The sequence below is a fragment of the Cebidichthys violaceus genome, unplaced genomic scaffold, assembly GCF_023349555.1.
Source record: "Cebidichthys violaceus isolate CVI_PGR_0920_01 unplaced genomic scaffold, fCebVio1.0.p SCAF_4, whole genome shotgun sequence".
Taxonomy (NCBI): Eukaryota; Metazoa; Chordata; class Actinopteri; order Perciformes; family Stichaeidae; genus Cebidichthys; species Cebidichthys violaceus.
In genome coordinates this window covers 18,645,572-18,665,265 of record NW_027176594.1, presented here as the reverse complement: position 1 = coordinate 18,665,265, position 19,694 = coordinate 18,645,572, and the positions used below count along the sequence as shown (strand labels likewise).

Sequence of the window (19,694 nt, the reverse complement as noted above, 5' to 3'; positions counted from 1 at the left end):
CTGAAATGAAGACACAGAAAATAAACCTAAGAGCCCAATATGATCAGAATCCTAACACATGAATTCATTGACCAACTATGATGTTAACAGAGAGGATAGAGCTGAAACAAGTAGTTTAATAACCACAGATAAAGTCCATGCTCACACATTTCTCTTGTTAGAAGATGAGAAAAATACAATATCGTGGCTTTTTTGATTGACATCACTTCACACCTGAATGAACCGAATTTAAAGCTACAGGGCAATTCAGTGAAATACATTTTTCTAAAATGAATAACTTCATTTTAACCTGAGGTGAAATGATTTTGTAACTATGCACCATTTCCTCTAAAATCCCATTTGAAATCAGACAAATTGTCTCATGAATGTGATTTGAAGTTAGCTCATGCATGCGATTTTGAAGAGCTTTAATTTTGAAATGCTACATCAGAATGTCCTGGTTCTCTCTGAGTGAAAGCTTGAGGCGGTTTGCTGTTAACCTGAGATTAATGCTCATGCTGATTTACTGTCAAATATGTTTAAATGTCTTGACAGATTTACACTGTGAAAGTTGTAATTATTATGTGATATTTACTTCATCTGATAACCACTCTCTCCATACTCCCCACCTCTTAACTCCACAAGGAAGTAAAGAGTGATCATCAATGGCAGACAGCATGTGAACTGAATCACTTCTCTCTGCCCGCTTTGCTCTCAGTGGGAAATATCACATCTCATCATCGTGGTTAGTGAGACCAAACAATTTAGAAACACATTTCTCAAGTCAAAAACTATAGAAATGATCCCTGAAAGTATAGTCTTAACAAGTTTATGGGTGAAAACAGTAAGTAATTCACAGGACAATAACTCTCTCTCAGGGTTCTTTCTGCCATCAACAAGCTCCTCCTTGTCTTGCATCTCATGTGTGTTTATGTAACAAACAGGAAGTCAAAGAAACAGGTACTTCCTGTCAGATCCGATCTGTAGGCTACTTGTAGTTTACAGACCTCGTTTGGATTTAGTCACGTGTGTTCCTAAATATATATTTGGAAACTTGCGTTATGTCTGTCTGTGAAAAACTTTGATGCTCGTTTTGATATGTTTCCTATAAATAAGCTTCATTATTATCAACCACACAAGATTTGACTCTTTCATAGGTTAATTCTTCCCACGGACAGTTTAAAACCAGTGTGTCGCATATGTTCAGAGACCGTGACGATTATTAAAAGCGGTAATGTGAAGCGCCACTACAAAACAAAGCACAACTCTTTTGAGCAAACGTACCCACTCACATCTGAAATGAAGACACAGAAAATAAACCTAAGAGCCCAATATGATCAGAATCCTAACACATGAATTCATTGACCAACTATGATGTTAACAGAGAGGATAGAGCTGAAACAAGTAGTTTAATAACCACAGATAAAGTCCATGCTCACACATTTCTCTTGTTAGAAGATGAGAAAAATACAATATCGTGGCTTTTTTGATTGACATTACTTCACACCTGAATTAACCGAATTTAAAACTACAGGGCAATTCAGTGAAATACATTTTTCTAAAATTAACAACTTCATTTTAACCTGAGGTGAAATGATTTTGTAACTATGCACCATTTCCTCTAAAATCCCATCTGAAAAAAGATAAATTGTCTCATGCATGCGATTTTGAAGGGCTTTAATTTTGAAATGCTACATCAGAATGTCCTGGTTCTCTCTGAGTGAAAGCTTGAGGTGGTTTGCTATTAACCTGAGATTAATGCTCATGTGGATTTACTCTCAATATGTTTCCATGTATTGACAGATTTACATTGTAAAAGTTTTAATTATTATGTGATATTTAACTCATCTGGTAACCACTCTGTCTATATTCCCCACCTCTTAACTCTACAAGGAAGTAAAGAACAATCATCAACGGCAGAAAGCGTGTGAACTGAATCACTTCTCTCTGCCCGCTTTGCTGTCAGTGGGAAATATCACATCTCATCATCATGGTTAGCGAGACCAAACAATTTAGAAACACATTTCTCAAGTCAAAAACTATAGAAATGATCCCTGAAAGTATAGTCTTAACAAGTTTTTGGGTGAAAACAGTAAGTAATTCACAGGACAATAACTCTCTCTCAGGGTTCCTCTCTGCCATCAACAAGCTCCTCCTTGTCTTGCATCTCATGTGTGTTTATGTAACAAACAGGAAGTCAAAGACACAGGTACTTCCTGTCAGATCCGATCTGTAGGCTACTTGTAGTTTACAGACCTCGTTTGGATTTAGTCACGTGTGTTTCTAAATATATATTTGGAAAGTTGCGTTATGTCTGTCTGTGAAAAACTTTGATGCTCGTTTTGATATGTTTCCTATAAATAAGCTTCATTATTATCAACCACACAAGATATGACTCTTTCATAGGTTAATTCTTCCCACTGACAGTTTAAAACCAGTGTGTCTCATATGTTCAGAGACCGTGACGATTATTAAAAGCGGTAATTTGAAGCACCACTACAAAACAAAGCACAACTCTTTTGAGCAAACGTACCCACTCACATCTGAAATGAAGACACAGAAAATAAACCTAAGAGCCCAATATGATCAGAATCCTAACACATGAATTCATTGACCAACTATGATGTTAACAGAGAGGATAGAGCTGAAACAAGTAGTTTAATAACCACAGATAAAGTCCATGCTCACACATTTCTCTTGTTAGAAGATGAGAAAAATACAATATTGTGGCTTTTTTGATTGACATCACTTCACACCTGAATTAACTGAATTTTTAAGACAAATTGTCTCATGACTGCGATTTGAAATTTACTTCATCTGATAACCGCTCTGTCCATATTCCCCACCTCTTAACTCCACAAGGAAGTAAAGAACAATCATCAATGGCAGAAAGTGTGTGAACTGAATCACTTCTCTCCGCCCGCTTTGCTCTCAGTGGGAAATATCACATCTCATCATCGTGGTTAGCGAGACCAAACAATTTAGAAACACATTTCTCAAGTCAAAAACTATAGAAATGATCCCTGAAAGTATAGTCTTAACAAGTTTATGGGTGAAAACAGTAAGTAATTCACAGGACAATAACTCTCTCTCAGGGTTCTTCTCTGCCATCAACAAGCTCCTCCTTGTCTTGCATCTCATGTGTGTTTATGTAACAAACAGGAAGTCAAAGAAACAGGTACTTCCTGTCAGATCCGATCTGTAGGCTACTTGTAGTTTACAGACCTCGTTTGGATTTAGTCACGTGTGTTCCTAAATATATATTTGGAAACTTGCGTTATGTCTGTCTGTGAAAAACTTTGATGCTCGTTTTGATATGTTTCCTATAAATAAGCTTCATTATTATCAACCACACAAGATTTGACTCTTTCATAGGTTAATTCTTCCCACGGACAGTTTAAAACCAGTGTGTCTCATATGTTCAGAGACCGTGACGATTATTAAAAGCGGTAATGTGAAGCGCCACTACGAGACAAAGCACAACTCTTTTGAGCAAACGTACCCACTCACATCTGAAATGAAGACACAGAAAATAAACCTAAGAGCCCAATATGATCAGAATCCTAACACATGAATTCATTGACCAACTATGATGTTAACAGAGAGGATAGAGCTGAAACAAGTAGTTTAATAACCACAGATAAAGTCCATGCTCACACATTTCTCTTGTTAGAAGATGAGAAAAATACAATATCGTGGCTTTTTTGATTGACATCACTTCACACCTGAATTAACTGAATTTTTAAGACAAATTGTCTCATGAATGTGATTTGAAATTTACTTCATCTGATAACCACTCCGTCCATATTCCCCACCTCTTAACTCCACAAGGAAGTAAAGAACAATCATCAACGGCAGAAAGCGTGTGAAGTGAATCACTTCTCTCTGCCCGCTGTGCTGTCAGTGGGAAATATCACATCTTGTCGTCGTGGTTAGCGAGACCAAATTTCTTGTCAGATCCGATCTGTAGGCTACTTGTAGTTTACAGACCAATTCAATTCAATTCAGTTCAATTAATTTTTTTTTTGTATCGCCCCAAATCACAAATTTGCCTCAGTGTTAATTTGTTATTGTATCTTTGTGAGGACTAGTTTGAGTTTTACACCTTAATTAAAAGTGAAATCACTTCACTTCTCAAGTGTAGAATCAAGTCTTAACCCTTTTACACCTTAAAAGTGAAATCACTTCACTTCTCAAGTGTAGAATTAAGTCTTAAAGTCTTGACCCTCACATTGAAACAGGGAGCCGGGCATTAGAAGAGTTTGTACCAATTTTTCTTCTTTGTGTGCATTATTTAGGGTTGAGGCTTAGGGATAGGGTTGGGTGTGAGTTAGGTATTGTATCTTTGTGAGGACTAGTTTGAGTTTTACACCTTAATTAAAAGTGAAATCACTTCACTTCTCAAGTGTAGAATCAAGTCTTAACCCTTTTACACCTTAAAAGTGAAATCACTTCACTTCTCAAGTGTAGAATTAAGTCTTAAAGTCTTGACCCTCACATTGAAACAGGGAGCCGGGCATTAGAAGAGTTTGTACCAATTTTTCTTCTTTGTGTGCATTATTTAGGGTTGAGGCTTAGGGATAGGGTTGGGTGTGAGTTAGGCATTGTATCTTTGTGAGGACTAGTTTGAGTTTTACACCTTAATTAAAAGTGAAATCACTTCACTTCTCAAGTGTAGAATCAAGTCTTAACCCTTTTACACCTTAAAAGTGAAATCACTTCACTTCTCAGGTGTAGAATTAAGTCTTAAAGTCTTGACCCTCACAGTGAAACAGGGAGCCGGGCATTAGAAGAGTTTGTACCAATTTTTCTTCTTTGTGTGCATTATTTAGGGTTGAGGCATAGGGATAGGGTTGGGTGTGAGTTAGGTATTGTATCTTTGTGAGGACTAGTTTGAGTTTTACACCTTAATTAAAAGTGAAATCACTTCACTTCTCAAGTGTAGAATCAAGTCTTAACCCTTTTACACCTTAAAAGTGAAATCACTTCACTTCACAAGTGTAGAATTAAGTCTTAAAGTCTTGACCCTCACATTGAAACAGGGAGCCGGGCATTAGAAGAGTTTGTACCAATTTTTCTTCTTTGTGTGCATTATTTAGGGTTGAGGCATAGGGATAGGGTTGGGTGTGAGTTAGGCATTGTATCTATGTGAGAACTAGTTTGAGTTTTACACCTTTGTGAAATCACTTCACTTCTCAAGTGTAGAATCAAGTCTTAATCCTCAGCATTGAAACAGGGAAACAGGCGTTTGAAGAGTTTGTGGTACCATTTCTTCTTCTTCTTCTGCTTGTTGATGAGCTGACTCTGAAGATCTTTTTCTGTGGCCTCGAGGGAAGACTTCTCCTGCTGCCAAAGGAGACGCTCCGTTTCTAACAGATCTTCTGTCTTTTTCTGGTCTCCTTTGATCCTGTTTATCTCCACTCTCTGTTCCTCCTGCTGGGCTTGGGACATCTGGTCCCTTTCGAACATCTGCGTAGCTTCCTCCTCCAATGTTTGAAGAGTAGCTATGTTCTTCAGCTGGACATGATTGAGGTCAATGCAGGTTTTTTCCAGGTGTGTCGTGAGGGATAACTGTTCCTCAAAACGGAGACGCTCCCTTTCTAACAGATCTTCTGTCGGTTTCAGATCTGCTTTGATCCTGTTTGTCTCCGCTCTCTGTTCCTCCAGCTGGGCTTGGGACATCTGGTCCCTTTCGAACATCTGAGCAGTCTGGAGCTTTTCATTCTCCATCTTTCGCTGTTCAAGTTCAGCCACACAGGAGGCTTTGATCAACACCAGGGAGGCTTTCTCCTGCTCCCACTGGAGACAGTCAGCTGCAAACTTCTCATCCTGCTTTTTCTGCATCTCCAGCTGGGTCAACCTGGCTTGCTGCCACTGGTCACGTTCAGTGTTCAGCCCCTCCTGGGTTGCCTTCAGAAAAGTCCGGAGCTTTTGAGTCTTCATCTTCTGCTGTTCAACTTGAGCCCGATAGGAGGCTTCGGCCTCCTTCACCATGGAGGCTTTGTCCTGGTCCCACTGGTCACGTTCAGCTGCAAACTTCTTATCATCCTTTGTCTGCATCACCAGGTGGGTCGATTTGGCTTTCTTAGACCGGTCAAGTTCAGTGGTCAACTCCTGCTGGGTTCTCTTCAGAGCAGTGTGGAGCTTTTGATTCTCCAGCTTCTCTTTTTCAAGTTCAGCCTTCAGCACGGAGGTTTTCTTCTGCTTCCACTGGGCACGTTCAGCTGAATATTCAGCCTGAGCTTGGTCCAGCTGATCTTTCAGGATGTTTATCTCTTTCTGCAAATCAACTTGAGCCTCACTGGAGGCTCCTGTCAACTCACTGGAGGCTCCTGTCAAGACCAGGGAGGCTTTCTCCTGGTCCCACTTCTCTCGTTCAGCTGCAAACTTCTCGTTCTGCTTTGTCTGCTTCTCCAGCTGGGTCGACAGGGAGTTACGCACCTGGTCACATTCAAAGTTCAGCTCCTCCTCGGTCGCCTTCACAGTCTTCTGGAGCTTTCTCTTCTCCATCTTCTGCTGCTCAACTTGAGCCGCACTGTAGGCGTTTTTCAACACAAGGGAGGCTTTCTCCTGGTCCCACTGGTCACGTTTAGTGTTCAGCTGCTGTTGGGCCGCCATCACAGTAATCTGGAGTTTTTCAATCTCCATCTTCTGCTGCTCAGCGCTGTTCATCTCCACTCTCTGTTCGTCCATCTGGGCTTGATGGATGGATGGATCCTCCTCTGTGGTTTGTTTAGGATGAATCGGTGGTTCGTGATGCTCAATCTCTTGTGCACTTTTCAGTGGAGGTTCACACTCCTTGGAATTCAATTCCATCTCCCTTTGCTGCCTCCTTTCCTGCACCTTTTGCTGCACCTTAAGCAGTCGTCTCTCCTTACGCAGCTGCTTGTTGTTATTGCTCAGTGTACTATCCATAGTGTTCATCATGTGTATCTCTGTTATATCGTGCATTGTATTTGTAATCATGGTTAATAAGCGTAATTATTAATAATTTTAATCCCTACCCCTCAAAAAGCTTCAAAGACAAAAACTTCAAAGCCAAAATCTTCAAAGCCAAACCTACATGTGATGTCATCGTGACATCACGGATTCTATCCATAGAGTCCTCCATGGCATCGTTACTATGGATACCAGATTGAATGTTTATTTTTGAATTTGATGATTAATCCTCTTAAAATACTGATATAAATGATTGTGTAATGTTTTCCATTGATTACTATCGACATCTCTCTATTTTTTGCATAAATATATCTCTCTAGTTTTTCGAAACAATAATATCAGTCCCTATACAATGTTGTTGTTTATAATCAGTTAATGGCATATTTGACACTGAACTAGTTCATCTTTATCTCAGTGATAGTGTCCAAATGAGCATAAACTATCACTGGTATGTAAAAACTACAAGGATCACAAAATGGATGTCCATTCTCCATCCATTGTGTGCGGTCCCTTTAAGAATTAGGATTTGGGAGTGACGCGGATATGAAAGCTAGTTTATCCGTCTTCCCTTTACAGGCAGGACAATTATTTCTCTCTCTTTATTTGAGAAAAGTTCATATTTGTTTTGTCAAATTTCATTATGACCCTGAAATTCTATCTCTTGTGTTATCATATACTGAATGCAAGCAAAACTACAGCGCAAAATCACACTCTTTCTGATTGAACCAATCTATGAACTGTCTGAAACAACGGATATCACAAGAAGAAAACAAGAGAAATTCACTCGAAGCCGATGTAAAAGTAATTATCACAGGACATTTATTCTTGCAAGAAGGAGACAGAGTTGAAACACATACAAGTCATGTATCAAGGCTGCTCAGAGGTCTGTCTCTGAGTCTCTGATATTTATACTTCGGATAACACACAAGTGCGTTTGCACAGAATCATTTGCATAAAACTACGTGGCATGTCTTGAACTCGTCCCTTCCGCACAAGCAAACGTTTAGTAAGATATACAATCACCCCTTACAGAAGGTCACAGTGACTGCTAAATGAGGAACCTCTGAGGATAACAAGTGTGAAGAGATTTCACACAGTAGTCACAGACTTCACGGAGCCTTGTATGTTAAACAATAAGAACTGATCATTCTAAAAGTTATTTTTCTCCAACAGTAATTAAAACCTTTACAATGTAAATCTGCTAATACATGTAAACACATTTGAGAGTAAATCAGCATGAGCAGTAACCTCAGGTTAATAGCAGACCATCTCAAGGTTTAATTCAGAGAGAACCAGGACATTCTGAAGTAGCATTTCAAAATTAAAGTTCTTCAAAATCGCATGCATGAGCTAACTTCAAATCACATTCATGGGACAATTTGTGCTTTGTCTCGTAGTGGCGCTTCACATTACCGCTTTTAATAATCGTCACAGTCTCTGAACATATGAGACACACTGGTTTTAAACTGTCCGTGGGAAGAATTAACCTATGAAAGAGTCATATCTTGTGTGGTTGATAATAATGAAGCTTATTTATAGGAAACATATCAAAACGAGCATCAAAGTTTTTCACAGACAGACATAACGCAAGTTTCCAAATATATTTTTAGGAACACACGTGACTAAATCCAAACGAGGTCTGTAAACTACAAGTAGCCTACAGATCGGATCTGACAGGAAGTACCTGTGTCTTTGACTTCCTGTTTGTTACATAAACACACATGAGATGCAAGACAAGGAGGAGCTTGTTGATGGCAGAGAGGAACCCTGAGAGAGAGTTATTGTCCTGTGAATTACTTACTGTTTTCACCTGTAAATTTGTTAAGACTATACTTTCAGGGATCATTTCTATAGTTTTTGACTTGAGAAATGTGTTTCTAAATTGTTTGGTCTCGCTAACCACGATGATGAGATGTGATATTTCCCACTGAGAGCAAAGCAGGCAGAGAGAAGTGATTCAGTTCACACGCTTTCTGCCATTGATGATTGTTCTTTACTTCCTTGTGGAGTTAAGAGGTGGGGAATATGGACAGAGTGGTTATTAAATGAAGTAAATATCACATAATAATTAAAACTTTTACGATGTGAATCTGTCAATTCATGTAAACATATTTGAGAGTAAATCAGCATGAGCATTAACCTCAGGTTAATAGCAGACCACCTCAAGCTTTCACTCAGAGAGAACCAGGACATTCTGAAGTAGCATTTCAAAATTAAAGCTCTTCAAAATCGCATGCATGAGCTAACTTCAAATCACATTCATGAGACAATTTGTGCTTTGTCTCGTAGTGGCGCTTCACATTACCGCTTTTAATAATCGTCACGGTCTCTGAACATATGAGACACACTGGTTTTAAACTGTCCGTGGGAAGAATTAACCTATGAAAGAGTCATATCTTGTGTGGTTGATAATAATGAAGCTTATTTATAGGAAACATATCAAAACGAGCATCAAAGTTTTTCACAGACAGACATAACGCAAGTTTCCAAATATATTTTTAGGAACACACGTGACTAAATCCAAACGAGGTCTGTAAACTACAAGTAGCCTACAGATCGGATCTGACAGGAAGTACCTGTGTCTTTGACTTCCTGTTTGTTACATAAACACACATGAGATGCAAGACAAGGAGGAGCTTGTTGATGGCAGAGAGGAACCCTGAGAGAGAGTTATTGTCCTGTGAATTACTTACTGTTTTCACCCAAAAACTTGTTAAGACTATACTTTCAGGGATCATTTCTATAGTTTTTGACTTGAGAAATGTGTTTCTAAATTGTTTGGTCTCGCTAACCACGATGATGAGATGTGATATTTCCCACTGAGAGCAAAGCGGGCAGAGAGAAGTGATTCAGTTCTCACGCTTTCTGCCATTGATGACTGTTCTTTACTTCCTTGTGGAGTTAAGAGGTGGGGAATATGGACAGAGTGGTTATTAAATGAAGTAAATATCATATAGTAATTGTGATATCCGTTGTTTCACCTGAAGCCGTCTGAAACAACGGATATTACAAGAAGATAACAAGAGGAATTCACTCAAAGCTGATGTAAAACTAATTATCATAGGACATTTATTCTTGCAAGAAGGAGACAGAGTTGAAACACATACAAGTCATGTATCAAGGCTGCTCAGAGGTCGGTCTCTGAGTCTCTGATATTTATACTTCGGATAACACACAAGTGCGTTTGCACAGAATCATTTGCATAAAGCTACGTGGCACGTCTTGAACTCGGATATACAATCACCCCTTACAGAAGGTCACAGTGACTGCTAAACGAGGAACATCTGAGGATAACAAGTGTGAAGAGGTTTCACACAGTAGTCACAGACTTCACGGAGCCTTGTATGTTAAACAATAAGAACTGATCATTCTAAAAGTTATTTTTCTCCAACAGTAAAACATAACATTAAAATCATGATATAGTACGTTATGAAAATGTAAAAGAACTCATGCCTTAATCCATCTCATGCAGGTCGTTCCCCAGTGCATCGTGTCCACCACCCTGAACACCTCTCCTCTGGTGAAGCTCAGACCGATGGGGCCTTCTGCCTCGTGGTCAAAGTGGGTGCGTATGTAGAAGTTGTCGGCCAGGTTGGACTTGATGAGCTTCTTGTAAACTGTGAGGTGAAGGAGGATTAAGATTGGTTTCGTGATAAACTTACTGTCCATCTTGTTCTGAGTGCAGATTTCAACCTGCTCTCCTCTCTTGATGTTCAGGAAGAAGTTGGCGGCTTCTTCTCGTGTGAAATGACCAAAATCTACTTTATTTACCTGAACAAAGGAGACACAAGTTTAAGGAGTGCAATTTTTAAATTCCAAAAAACTAAGAAGACATCTTTATCTGTGACACCTCTTCTTGTTTTGTTTCCTTTTTTCCCCTCTTTCGATATAAATGTACATACTTAGAGTTGTAATTTTTTTTAAATAACAACAAAGAGTTAAAACACACAAAAAAAACATAAAGTGAGTATTTTACATGCTGACTCGAACAAGTTGTAGCAACAAGAGGAACTTTAATTCTGTGTGTATTTTGGCGGTCCCTGTGGACAACAGCGGTAGTGTTTCCGAGCCTTCGAGTCCATTTAGAAAATAATTTCTATGCAGCAGGGTCTGACAGTCTGCTCTGCTCAGTCCTGGTTCTGCAGCATGTGGTGGAAAAAAAATCTTTTTAACCTCCCTGTGAGAAAAAACTGAAATGAGAAAACTCTTAAATATAAAAAACATATTTAATGAACAGACAGTTTGTAATAATTCAGCTGAATGGATAGAGCTCTTTCCCCACGGATGGTTCGGAGGTCTGACAACACTCAAAAAAAGGATATTGGCTGGCTGTTACATTTACTATAGTGTAACATGTATTTCGAACGATATTCATGCATGTTTCCAATGTGAACGTGATTCAGTCATGTAGGATTTGCATGAACTTCAAAAACGTAACATTTACTAGATCCATTCATGTTGCGATAAACTGAGACAATTGAGTATCAAGGCGCAGGCAATCTTCGTCAGAAGAAGTGGTTCGCTATCAACCTGAGGTTAATGCTCATGCTGATTTACTCACAAATATGCTTACATGTATTGACAGATTTACATTGTAAATATTATGTGATATTTACTTAATCTGATAACCACTCTGTCCACATTCCCCACCTCTTAACTCCACAAGGAAGTAAACAACAGTCATCAATGGCAAAAAGTGTGTGAACTGAATCACTTCTCTCTGCCTGCTTTGCTCTCAGTGGGAAATATCACATCTCATCATCGTGGTTAGCGAGACCAAACAATTTAGAAACACATTTCTCAAGTCAAAAACTATAGAAATGATCCCTGAAAGTATAGTCTTAACAAGTTTACGGGTGAAAACAGTAAGTAATTCACAGGACAATAACTCTCTCTCAGGGTTCCTCTCTACCATCAACAAGCTCCTCCTTGTCTTGCATCTCATGTGTGTTTATGTAACAAACAGGAAGTCAAAGACACAGGTACTTCCTGTCAGATCCGATCTGTAGGCTACTTGTAGTTTACAGACCTCCTTTGGAACTTTGATGCTCGTTTTGATATGTTTCCTATAAATAAGCTTCATTATTATCAACCACACAAGATATGTTTTTAGATCAAACCTTTGTTGCACAACATGAGACTAGCCAACAATCTAGCGTTAAATATTACATTTACACAGAAAATAGGATTTTCTATAAAACGTGGTGAGTTTTGTCAAATCTAAGAGCCAATCAGCTCTTTGATCTGTGTACAGCGTGGCGTCATATACATATATATATATATATATATATATATATATATATATATATATATATATATATATATATATATATATATATATATATATTTATAATGCAAGAAAGAAAGTCTATGGTAACAAAGTAAGAAATTAAAAGTTACAGTAGACTGCATTTATTACAGTTCCCAAATAATGAAACACAAGGACAAATTCACCCATTAACACAGACATGTCAAACTCAAGGTCCTTTTTACTTTTTTTTACTTTCTTTTTTTCCAAGTCTAACTTTTAAAAAAATTAAAAGTTAGACTTGAAAATAAAAATATCCCCATGGTCTAAATTATGAGATAGAAAATGGAAATTAGGAGATGTTGTCTGTGTGCCGACATCGAAATTATCACAACAGGTGGACAGGAGAGGCAATGGCCCCGTAAAGCGGTTTTCCAACAAGTGATTGAGTTGAAAAAGATCGACAAATAATCCCAAAATGTCAATGAAGAGAAAAATTGATGTAGAGGGAAGAAAATTTAAAAAACGAAGGGAAAGCGAATACATGTTTGTGCTTCAAGGAGAAAACCCGGTCTGTCTTCTGTGCTATGAGGCAGTGTCAGTGATGAAGGAATACAATTTACGTCGGTATTTTGACACCAAACACGGAGCTAAATTTAGCCTCCAAGATAGACATAAAATTGTCCAAGAATTAAAAGGCAGACTGCAATCACAGCAGAATACATATACAAAAGCTACAGCCCAGTGCATGCTTAAAGGTACGTGAGCAGGTGAGCTCCGACCAGATACAGACTTTTACAAATGTCAGTTTGTGAAGAAACACCATCGGGCCGAGTTCAGGAACTAGCAGGCAATCTGACAACACAGCTAGCCGAAGAGACGAGCAGGTACTCGTCTTCTTCATTATCTGCTGATGAAAGCACAGACAACACGGATACATCACACATCTATCAGTGATTATAAGAGGCTGAAGGCAGACCTGACCGTCAGTGAGGAGCTCTTGGATGTAGCTGCATGAACGGGACGACGACGGGGACATTAGTGATGCAGAGAGAGGACAAGAATAGCTTTGGACAAAGTGAATGTAATAACCTGTGTTTGATGGTATTTGTCTTTGTTATTTTATTTAAAAGTGTGATCTTTGTTAGAGTAATGTGGGTTTCTTAAGCCTAAATTAAACTGGTTTATGCTATATTATCAGAAATGTGCTTAACCCTCCGGTTATGTTCGTGTTTTAGGTACAGCGATGATGTTCGCGGGTCAATTTGACCAAGTCCATGTTTACAGTTACAACCAGCCCTTTGAGGCAAACCACGACGCTGATGTAGCCCAGAGTGAAGATGAGTTTAACACCACTGCATTTATAGGAAGCAGAATCATGGGATTTATATGTAAGCCCCGCTAGAAAATTGTTATTCTATCGTCCACTGATCACGCTAGCACGTGGGATTAAAAGATATACACCTTCGTCGTAGCAAAATTCGGTAATTAATATTTACATATTCTGATAACCACTCTGTACATATCCCCCACCTCTTAACTCCTCAAAGAAGCAAAGAACGGTCATCAATGGCAGAAAGCGTGTGAACTGAATCACTTCTCCCTGCCCGCTTCGCGCTCAGTGGGAAATATCACATCTCATCATCGTGGTTAGCGAGACCAAACAATTTAGAAACACATTTCTCAAGTCAAAAACTATAGAAATGATCCCTGAAAGTATAGTCTTATCGGTTTAACGGGTGAAAAAAGTTAGTAATTCACAGGACAACCATTCTCAGTCATGGTCCTTACCGTTACACATGCCCACAACGACCGGTTAAAGAGTAGTAAACGAAGCATGACCGTAATGAAACCACACAAATACAATTTTAATCCAAACTGTCACTAAAGATGTCGATTTACTGTTAAAGTTCAACGCCACACAACCCACAATGCTTTGCGAATTGAATCGTTGACGCCCATTCATTTCATTTGTTAAAATATTAAAGAACTGCACGAGTCATAATCTTTACAAGTGACCTGGCTGTTTGGACATTTACAGTCCTAAATTAACAGTACAACAGAGGCAATGCTTAAAGTCTTTAAAGTTACGTTAGTTAAGTTTGAATTGTTCTCGATATGCTGAATGGTGCGTCGTTTGTAATGTCCCTCGCAGAAACATGGCAAAGACATTAGTTCCGTTTACAACTCAAACGCCAGAGCCACCTCGCTTTAGGGTTTCTGGAGGCGTCGACATATAAAATGTAAAACGCTGCAACTCAAATTACGCGAAATGGTCTGCGACATCTTACAGCGACATCATGTCGAAAACCTGCATTCGTTTTCACCGTAAAATACCGCTCTTGGCATCAGTTTTGGTTTTAAACCAGCAGTAGGTTTCCCACTATGGGCTCCTCCCACGACACGAGGGCAGCATTTCACTAACCGACGAGAGCTCAAATTTAACAAGAACACCACCAAGGTGGATATTACGTCTTGTAGGAGTTAATCTTTAACCATTAAACCTTTTCTTGATGCTTCATTAATACAAACCTTTGTGACAACAAACTTACCGATGACGTTTGCAGCTGTGGAACAGCAGCATAGTCCTTATCTCCCAAGAATGTTTCATTTTGGGGTAACATGTCCACCTTATCAGTAGAAAAGTAGTTTTGTAACTGGTTTCCTTGTGCATAACTCAGTCAACACTACGGCTTTGGCATCTCTTCTTAAAATAGTTTATTGATGCATGGAAGTAAATTCACCAGGTCCACTGACAAATACATACATACAATATTGCAGACATGATGAGAATAATTAACATTATGAGAAATAACTTTCCATTTCCTCGTATTTCCTTCATTTCAATATATTCAAAATATTCCATATTTCACACCAAGACATAAAAAAATGATATTCAATGATTGATAATATATTACACCAGATTGGGTGATACATCGCATATAGTATTTATGTAATCAATGTACATGTTTTATACTTCTGTTACTGTTCGAAGAAAATAGTCATAACCATATCAAATGTTGAAATTGCAATATTACAAAAAAAAGATCTTGTTCTATTCTTTTACATCCAGGACAAAGACATCCGCAGTCTTGTAGTAATATTAGGATCATAAAGCCTCCCACCTGTAGCAATAGTGTTTATACACACTCTTAATGCATTAAAAAGCAATAACTATACTGGCTATCAATGAGTAAAAAAAATGATTGAGATGAATAAAAAGACTCTACATGCAAAGATTTTTTGTTGTTGAATTACTGTTGTGCTCTTTCAGTTGTTACAGTTGGAGGTGCAGCTAAGTATTCTTTCATAAAAAGGCATATATTATACTGTAAGTCATTTAAAACGTCATTCATCAAGTGAAATATCCTTTGGTTGATAGAACTTAGACAATATTGTAACTTGCTTAGTTATATCGATATAATATTGTTATAAAGTCGATACCTTGCATTTATAGGCTGTTCAGTTTAAGCTTATTTAAACTTTTTATAGCTTAATTCTTTTTTTTTTTTTAAATCATAGCCTTAACCAAAACATAAATAATAGTTAGCTGCAGTTCTACTGACTCGTGAGGAGGTGCCATGCTTGGAGAGTTAAGTCTAATCTAACTGTATTGTTGTTATACTTGGCATTTATGAAGATGAAAACAAAGAGTTGCTTGTTATCGTCATACAGAACATCCGTCTGCTGTAGTTATTATCTGCTTTGGAGGACCAATGGAGCTCTGCCCTTGAAAACGCAACGTTGCTAACTCAGGCCACTGAGTTTGATTTATTCCATCATCAGACTTCTTCCTTCATATCCTTTCTGCCTTCTTTCTCTCTTCTCCACTACAGCTTCTCCTTGTACCTCCTCCAGAGCTGGTGCACTTGTCGTCTGGCCCCAGAGCGAACACAGCCGGAGAAGGAGGTGTGGTGTCGGGCCTTCACCTGGTAGACACCGAGCAAAGGGAGGCACGGTCACTGTTAGACTATAGCTACAAATATTCCAGTCACAACCAAACAGCAGCTCAGAGGTGTTTCCCTTATCTCATCCTGTTTGTTGGATGAAAGCGCTAAAAGGGAGGGACAATGATTTAATAAGTTCAAACATACTTAGATAAGACATTGAGGAACCCACTGTTGCAACTCTGTACACTTACTGGCACGCTGTGTAGTGACCTAAACAATGTAACAGTTTACAAGTAATAGTTATCTTGACTGGAAAATGTGATGAACGAATCTAAACATGGCATCTATTTCTAAAGGTTGTGTATATTATTAAAGAGAGAGTTCGCTGGCTAGCAAAGTGAAAACGTCACTTAGCATGTCACAGGTCATTTTTACTAAAATTAGGTGGTTGTCACCTGATCTAGCTTAAACATACCCATGCTGGTAACGCACTGCAGTAAGACGATTGCGGCTGATGCTGTTGTCACGTCCCAATAAGTGATTGATGTGTTTAATAAAAAAATGAAATGTACATAAACTCCAGATATCAAATTGAAATGATGAAAACAGTGTCCGACTTTCTGTTATAGGTGTTACTTATCTGCTTGCCAGCTCCTTCTTCAGACAGGATTTAAAAGAGGTGGCGCGCTCCACAGACTTATAGCCCTGAGAGGTCAGTGGTTAGAGGAAGGACGAAAAGGGGGAAGAAGGGAAAACACAGGGAGAAGAGGTAGGGAAGACAAAAGATGGTGTGTTGTAACACAGGGGGAGGTTGGATCCATGGCAGAACAGATGAGCGTGTCCGATAGAGAGGAGATTGAGGATGAAAGCGAAGCAAAGAGAGAGGGAGAGAAAGAGAGATCACTGTTAATAAGCCGAGACTGTGAGGCAGAGAAAGCATCCAAAAGGAGCCAATAGGGTCATAAATCGGGCTCAGTCTGTTGTGCAATGTTAGTGACGTTTGTGGCATAGCAGGCAAACTTGTAACAACCTGACTACTCATGTGTGTCTCACTTCTGTTGAGAAATGATGCTCTGGACTGTAGTATTGTACCACAATACACCACTAGAGGGCAGTATCCATCCTTGGGAACAACACTATGAAGTGGCTCAAGGTGATTTCAAATTTTTTTTAGCACTTCCAAGTAATTCATTGATGTTGTTTCCAGATTCTTCCTGAAAAGCTGTCTACCTGCATGGCCTTGAAAACAACCATGTCTATAATTAGACTTTATTAGCTTATTATTCTATTGAATTTAGTCTTTGCAGATGCCAATGCACATGAACCCTTTTTCTTGTTTCTTGCTTGTGTGTGTGTGTTTGCAATGGCAGAAGGGCCTTTGCTGTTTTAAAATCCCGATCTATGTTGTGATCCTTACAATGAACGGAAAGAACCTTTTAAACAGCCGGCGGTCTATCTGTTACAGAGACTCTTCTTCAACTGGAACACCTGGGTTCCAACCGACAAAGCCCCTTTACTGCGTGTAAAACAGTATTGTGACCTTTTGCAAGCACGACCAGGAAATATGTCTTTTTGCTCATGCTTTACAAAATAATCCTTTACCGTAAATTTAACCACAGCGTGAGAGGTGATGTTGTTGGATCATATTTATCAGAATAAAACCGTACGCTCTTTTTCAAACGTGAACGTAAAACAGGAGATGTAAGGTTTCTAGGTAATGCTCCATGTTTTGGCATTTTGACTGCTTACTGTAAGTTAGTATGTATGGCTTCTGCAGCAGATGTTGACCTCTGAGGAGAGAGAGGTACATTGCCGATCCACAGTCTTCAGGAGCAATTTGGGGTTCAGTATCTTGCCTGATGTTCCGCTTAGTGGATGACCCGCTTTACCTCCTGAGCCACATCTGTCTGTTTATTGTTTTACGTCAAACAGTTTGAAGCCTAAGAGTGCTTTTTCTCAACTGGCAACAATCCCCCTGTTTCTTTCACACACAGTTCCTCACCCTTCCTCCCCTGTGCAGCCGGTCCTTCATTATGCCGATGAACTCCTTGTAGGAGAGCTGGTCATCGTGATCCACGTCAAAGATCTTGAAGATGGTGTTTACAAGGTGCCGCGTCAGCTTCAGCCCAGTGGCCACATACACCGCTCTTGCAAACTCATCTGGTAGGAGAGAGAGAGAGAGAGAGAGAGAGAGAGAGAGAGAGAGAGAGAGAGAGAGAGAGAGAGAGAGAGAGAGAGAGAGTAAAAACAGTTTTGATCATTTCGGCCACTTGTTGTGCACCAAGCTAAGAGGGAAAGAACACACCAGCTGTGTGTGTGTGTGTGCTCAGTCCCCCCCCCCCCCCACCCCGCTCTCTTCCTACCTTGTCCAATGGAGCGAGAGGCAAAATTGTACATCTGCATGGCAATGGCAAAGTCCTCGAGGTTGTTGAGAAACTGGAAGAATGATCTGAACTCATCAAAGGTGATTCCCTGAAATAGCAGGGAAAAAAAAACACGCGTGAACGGCCCAAACAATTACTTTAGGGAGAAGTATTGAGAAAAAGTAGCTTTCAAATGAACGTAATGAGTGTTTGAGCACAGGCTGCCATCCAAAGGGACGTTGACAGACGGGCATACAGCATTCAAGGCACATCCACTCTGTTGTCTGAAATATTAACTAACCATAATAAACAAAAAATAACGGCTGACCACAACTCATACTATCAATCAATCACTGAGAGATTCCATGAAATAGTCCTATTAATGACGTGAAAGGTCATTAATTACAGGATTGAGTGTGCATGATATGGAACATTTCAAACCTTCTTGCGGTGTTTCATAACCCAGTTGCATACATTAATAATGCTGAAGCCATTCAACAAGTAGCCGTAAACCGCCCCATGCTCTCTGCTGTGAATCAAGATCCAACTGATAACGGCTAGTTTAATAACAAACGGTAGATATGTACAAAAAAAAAAAAAAATTCCATAAATTAAAACAAATAAGAAAATGCAGTTTTTACAGGTTTACATGAAAAGATGCAGATTAAAGTACACAGATAAATAGAAAAAATAAGTCGTTATCTTCCCTTAAATGTAGAAACAAAGAAGTAACTAAATGGCAGATTAGACTGACAGATTGTAACTGCAGGTTGCGTATTGTACGAAGCCGAGACCAACCTCCTGCTTCTTCCACAGCATGAAAAGGAAAGAAGGAAGGGACAGAAATAGAGTTGGGTTGCATAAGGACTACACGCCAATGTGTAAATAGATAGATAGATAAGACATTCACATGTAGCTGGAAGTGCAGTCAAAAGTGTGTGTGTGTGTGTGTGTGTGTGTGTGTGTGTGTGGTCGTGTGAGGCGGTGAAGCGTTGAAGTGTGGAGAGCCACAACAGCTTCGGGCAAAGATAGTGGTGGGAAATTATGGAGGCTCTAGATGGCTGGAGGGCGGGAGCACCCATACAGCAAGGAGAAGAAATGAAACCGGTGAAGGATTAGGACAGATCTGGTGTTATCTAAAGAAGATAACCACAATCCAAAATCCTGGTCAAAACCCTCGTGTATTTTTTCTCCATATTTTTAAGTCCATATTACACTGAGGGTCATTTTTTTTTAAACTGTAAACTGATTATCACGTTGACCCCCTTATGGGAG

At 39.2% G+C, this 19,694-nt stretch overlaps 1 protein-coding gene, 7 non-coding genes and 1 pseudogene across 12 annotated transcripts in view; 2 read left to right on the top strand and 7 right to left on the bottom strand.

The window, feature by feature from the left end:
* Positions 1 to 585: 585 nt before the first annotated feature.
* Positions 586 to 801, bottom strand: LOC137885511 (small nucleolar RNA U3). Its single transcript, XR_011104814.1, has one exon. It is a non-coding gene; the product is annotated as a small nucleolar RNA U3 (small nucleolar RNA).
* Positions 802 to 1,833: 1,032 nt separating this feature from the next.
* On the bottom strand, positions 1,834 to 2,049 carry LOC137885512 (small nucleolar RNA U3). The gene has a single exon (XR_011104815.1). It is a non-coding gene; the product is annotated as a small nucleolar RNA U3 (small nucleolar RNA).
* Positions 2,050 to 2,802: 753 nt separating this feature from the next.
* On the bottom strand, positions 2,803 to 3,018 carry LOC137885510 (small nucleolar RNA U3). Its single transcript, XR_011104813.1, has one exon. It is a non-coding gene; the product is annotated as a small nucleolar RNA U3 (small nucleolar RNA).
* A 753-nt stretch (positions 3,019 to 3,771) lies between these two features.
* On the bottom strand, positions 3,772 to 3,971 carry LOC137885520 (small nucleolar RNA U3; annotated as a pseudogene).
* A 4,770-nt stretch (positions 3,972 to 8,741) lies between these two features.
* LOC137885516 (small nucleolar RNA U3) lies at positions 8,742 to 8,957 on the top strand. The gene has a single exon (XR_011104819.1). It is a non-coding gene; the product is annotated as a small nucleolar RNA U3 (small nucleolar RNA).
* A 676-nt stretch (positions 8,958 to 9,633) lies between these two features.
* LOC137885532 (small nucleolar RNA U3) lies at positions 9,634 to 9,849 on the top strand. The gene has a single exon (XR_011104832.1). It is a non-coding gene; the product is annotated as a small nucleolar RNA U3 (small nucleolar RNA).
* Positions 9,850 to 11,545: 1,696 nt separating this feature from the next.
* Positions 11,546 to 11,761, bottom strand: LOC137885531 (small nucleolar RNA U3). Its single transcript, XR_011104831.1, has one exon. It is a non-coding gene; the product is annotated as a small nucleolar RNA U3 (small nucleolar RNA).
* Positions 11,762 to 13,676: 1,915 nt separating this feature from the next.
* LOC137885505 (small nucleolar RNA U3) lies at positions 13,677 to 13,892 on the bottom strand. The gene has a single exon (XR_011104808.1). It is a non-coding gene; the product is annotated as a small nucleolar RNA U3 (small nucleolar RNA).
* Positions 13,893 to 14,867: 975 nt separating this feature from the next.
* Positions 14,868 to 19,694, bottom strand: part of micu3a (mitochondrial calcium uptake family, member 3a) — a 29,013-nt gene continuing 24,186 nt past the window's right edge. For 2 of the 5 annotated variants that reach the window (XM_068727165.1, XM_068727163.1), the window contains 3 exons: positions 18,420 to 18,528; positions 18,059 to 18,216; positions 14,868 to 16,095 (listed from right to left, as the gene is read on the bottom strand). In XM_068727165.1, coding sequence (XP_068583266.1) covers positions 15,997 to 16,095; positions 18,059 to 18,216; positions 18,420 to 18,528 — 366 coding nt within the window. In that variant the 3' untranslated portion in view covers positions 14,868 to 15,996. Of the gene's footprint in view, positions 16,099 to 16,692; positions 16,762 to 18,058; positions 18,217 to 18,419; positions 18,529 to 19,694 lie in introns of those variants that run through there. The other 3 variants (XM_068727166.1, XM_068727164.1, XM_068727162.1) reach the window with 2 other exon arrangements.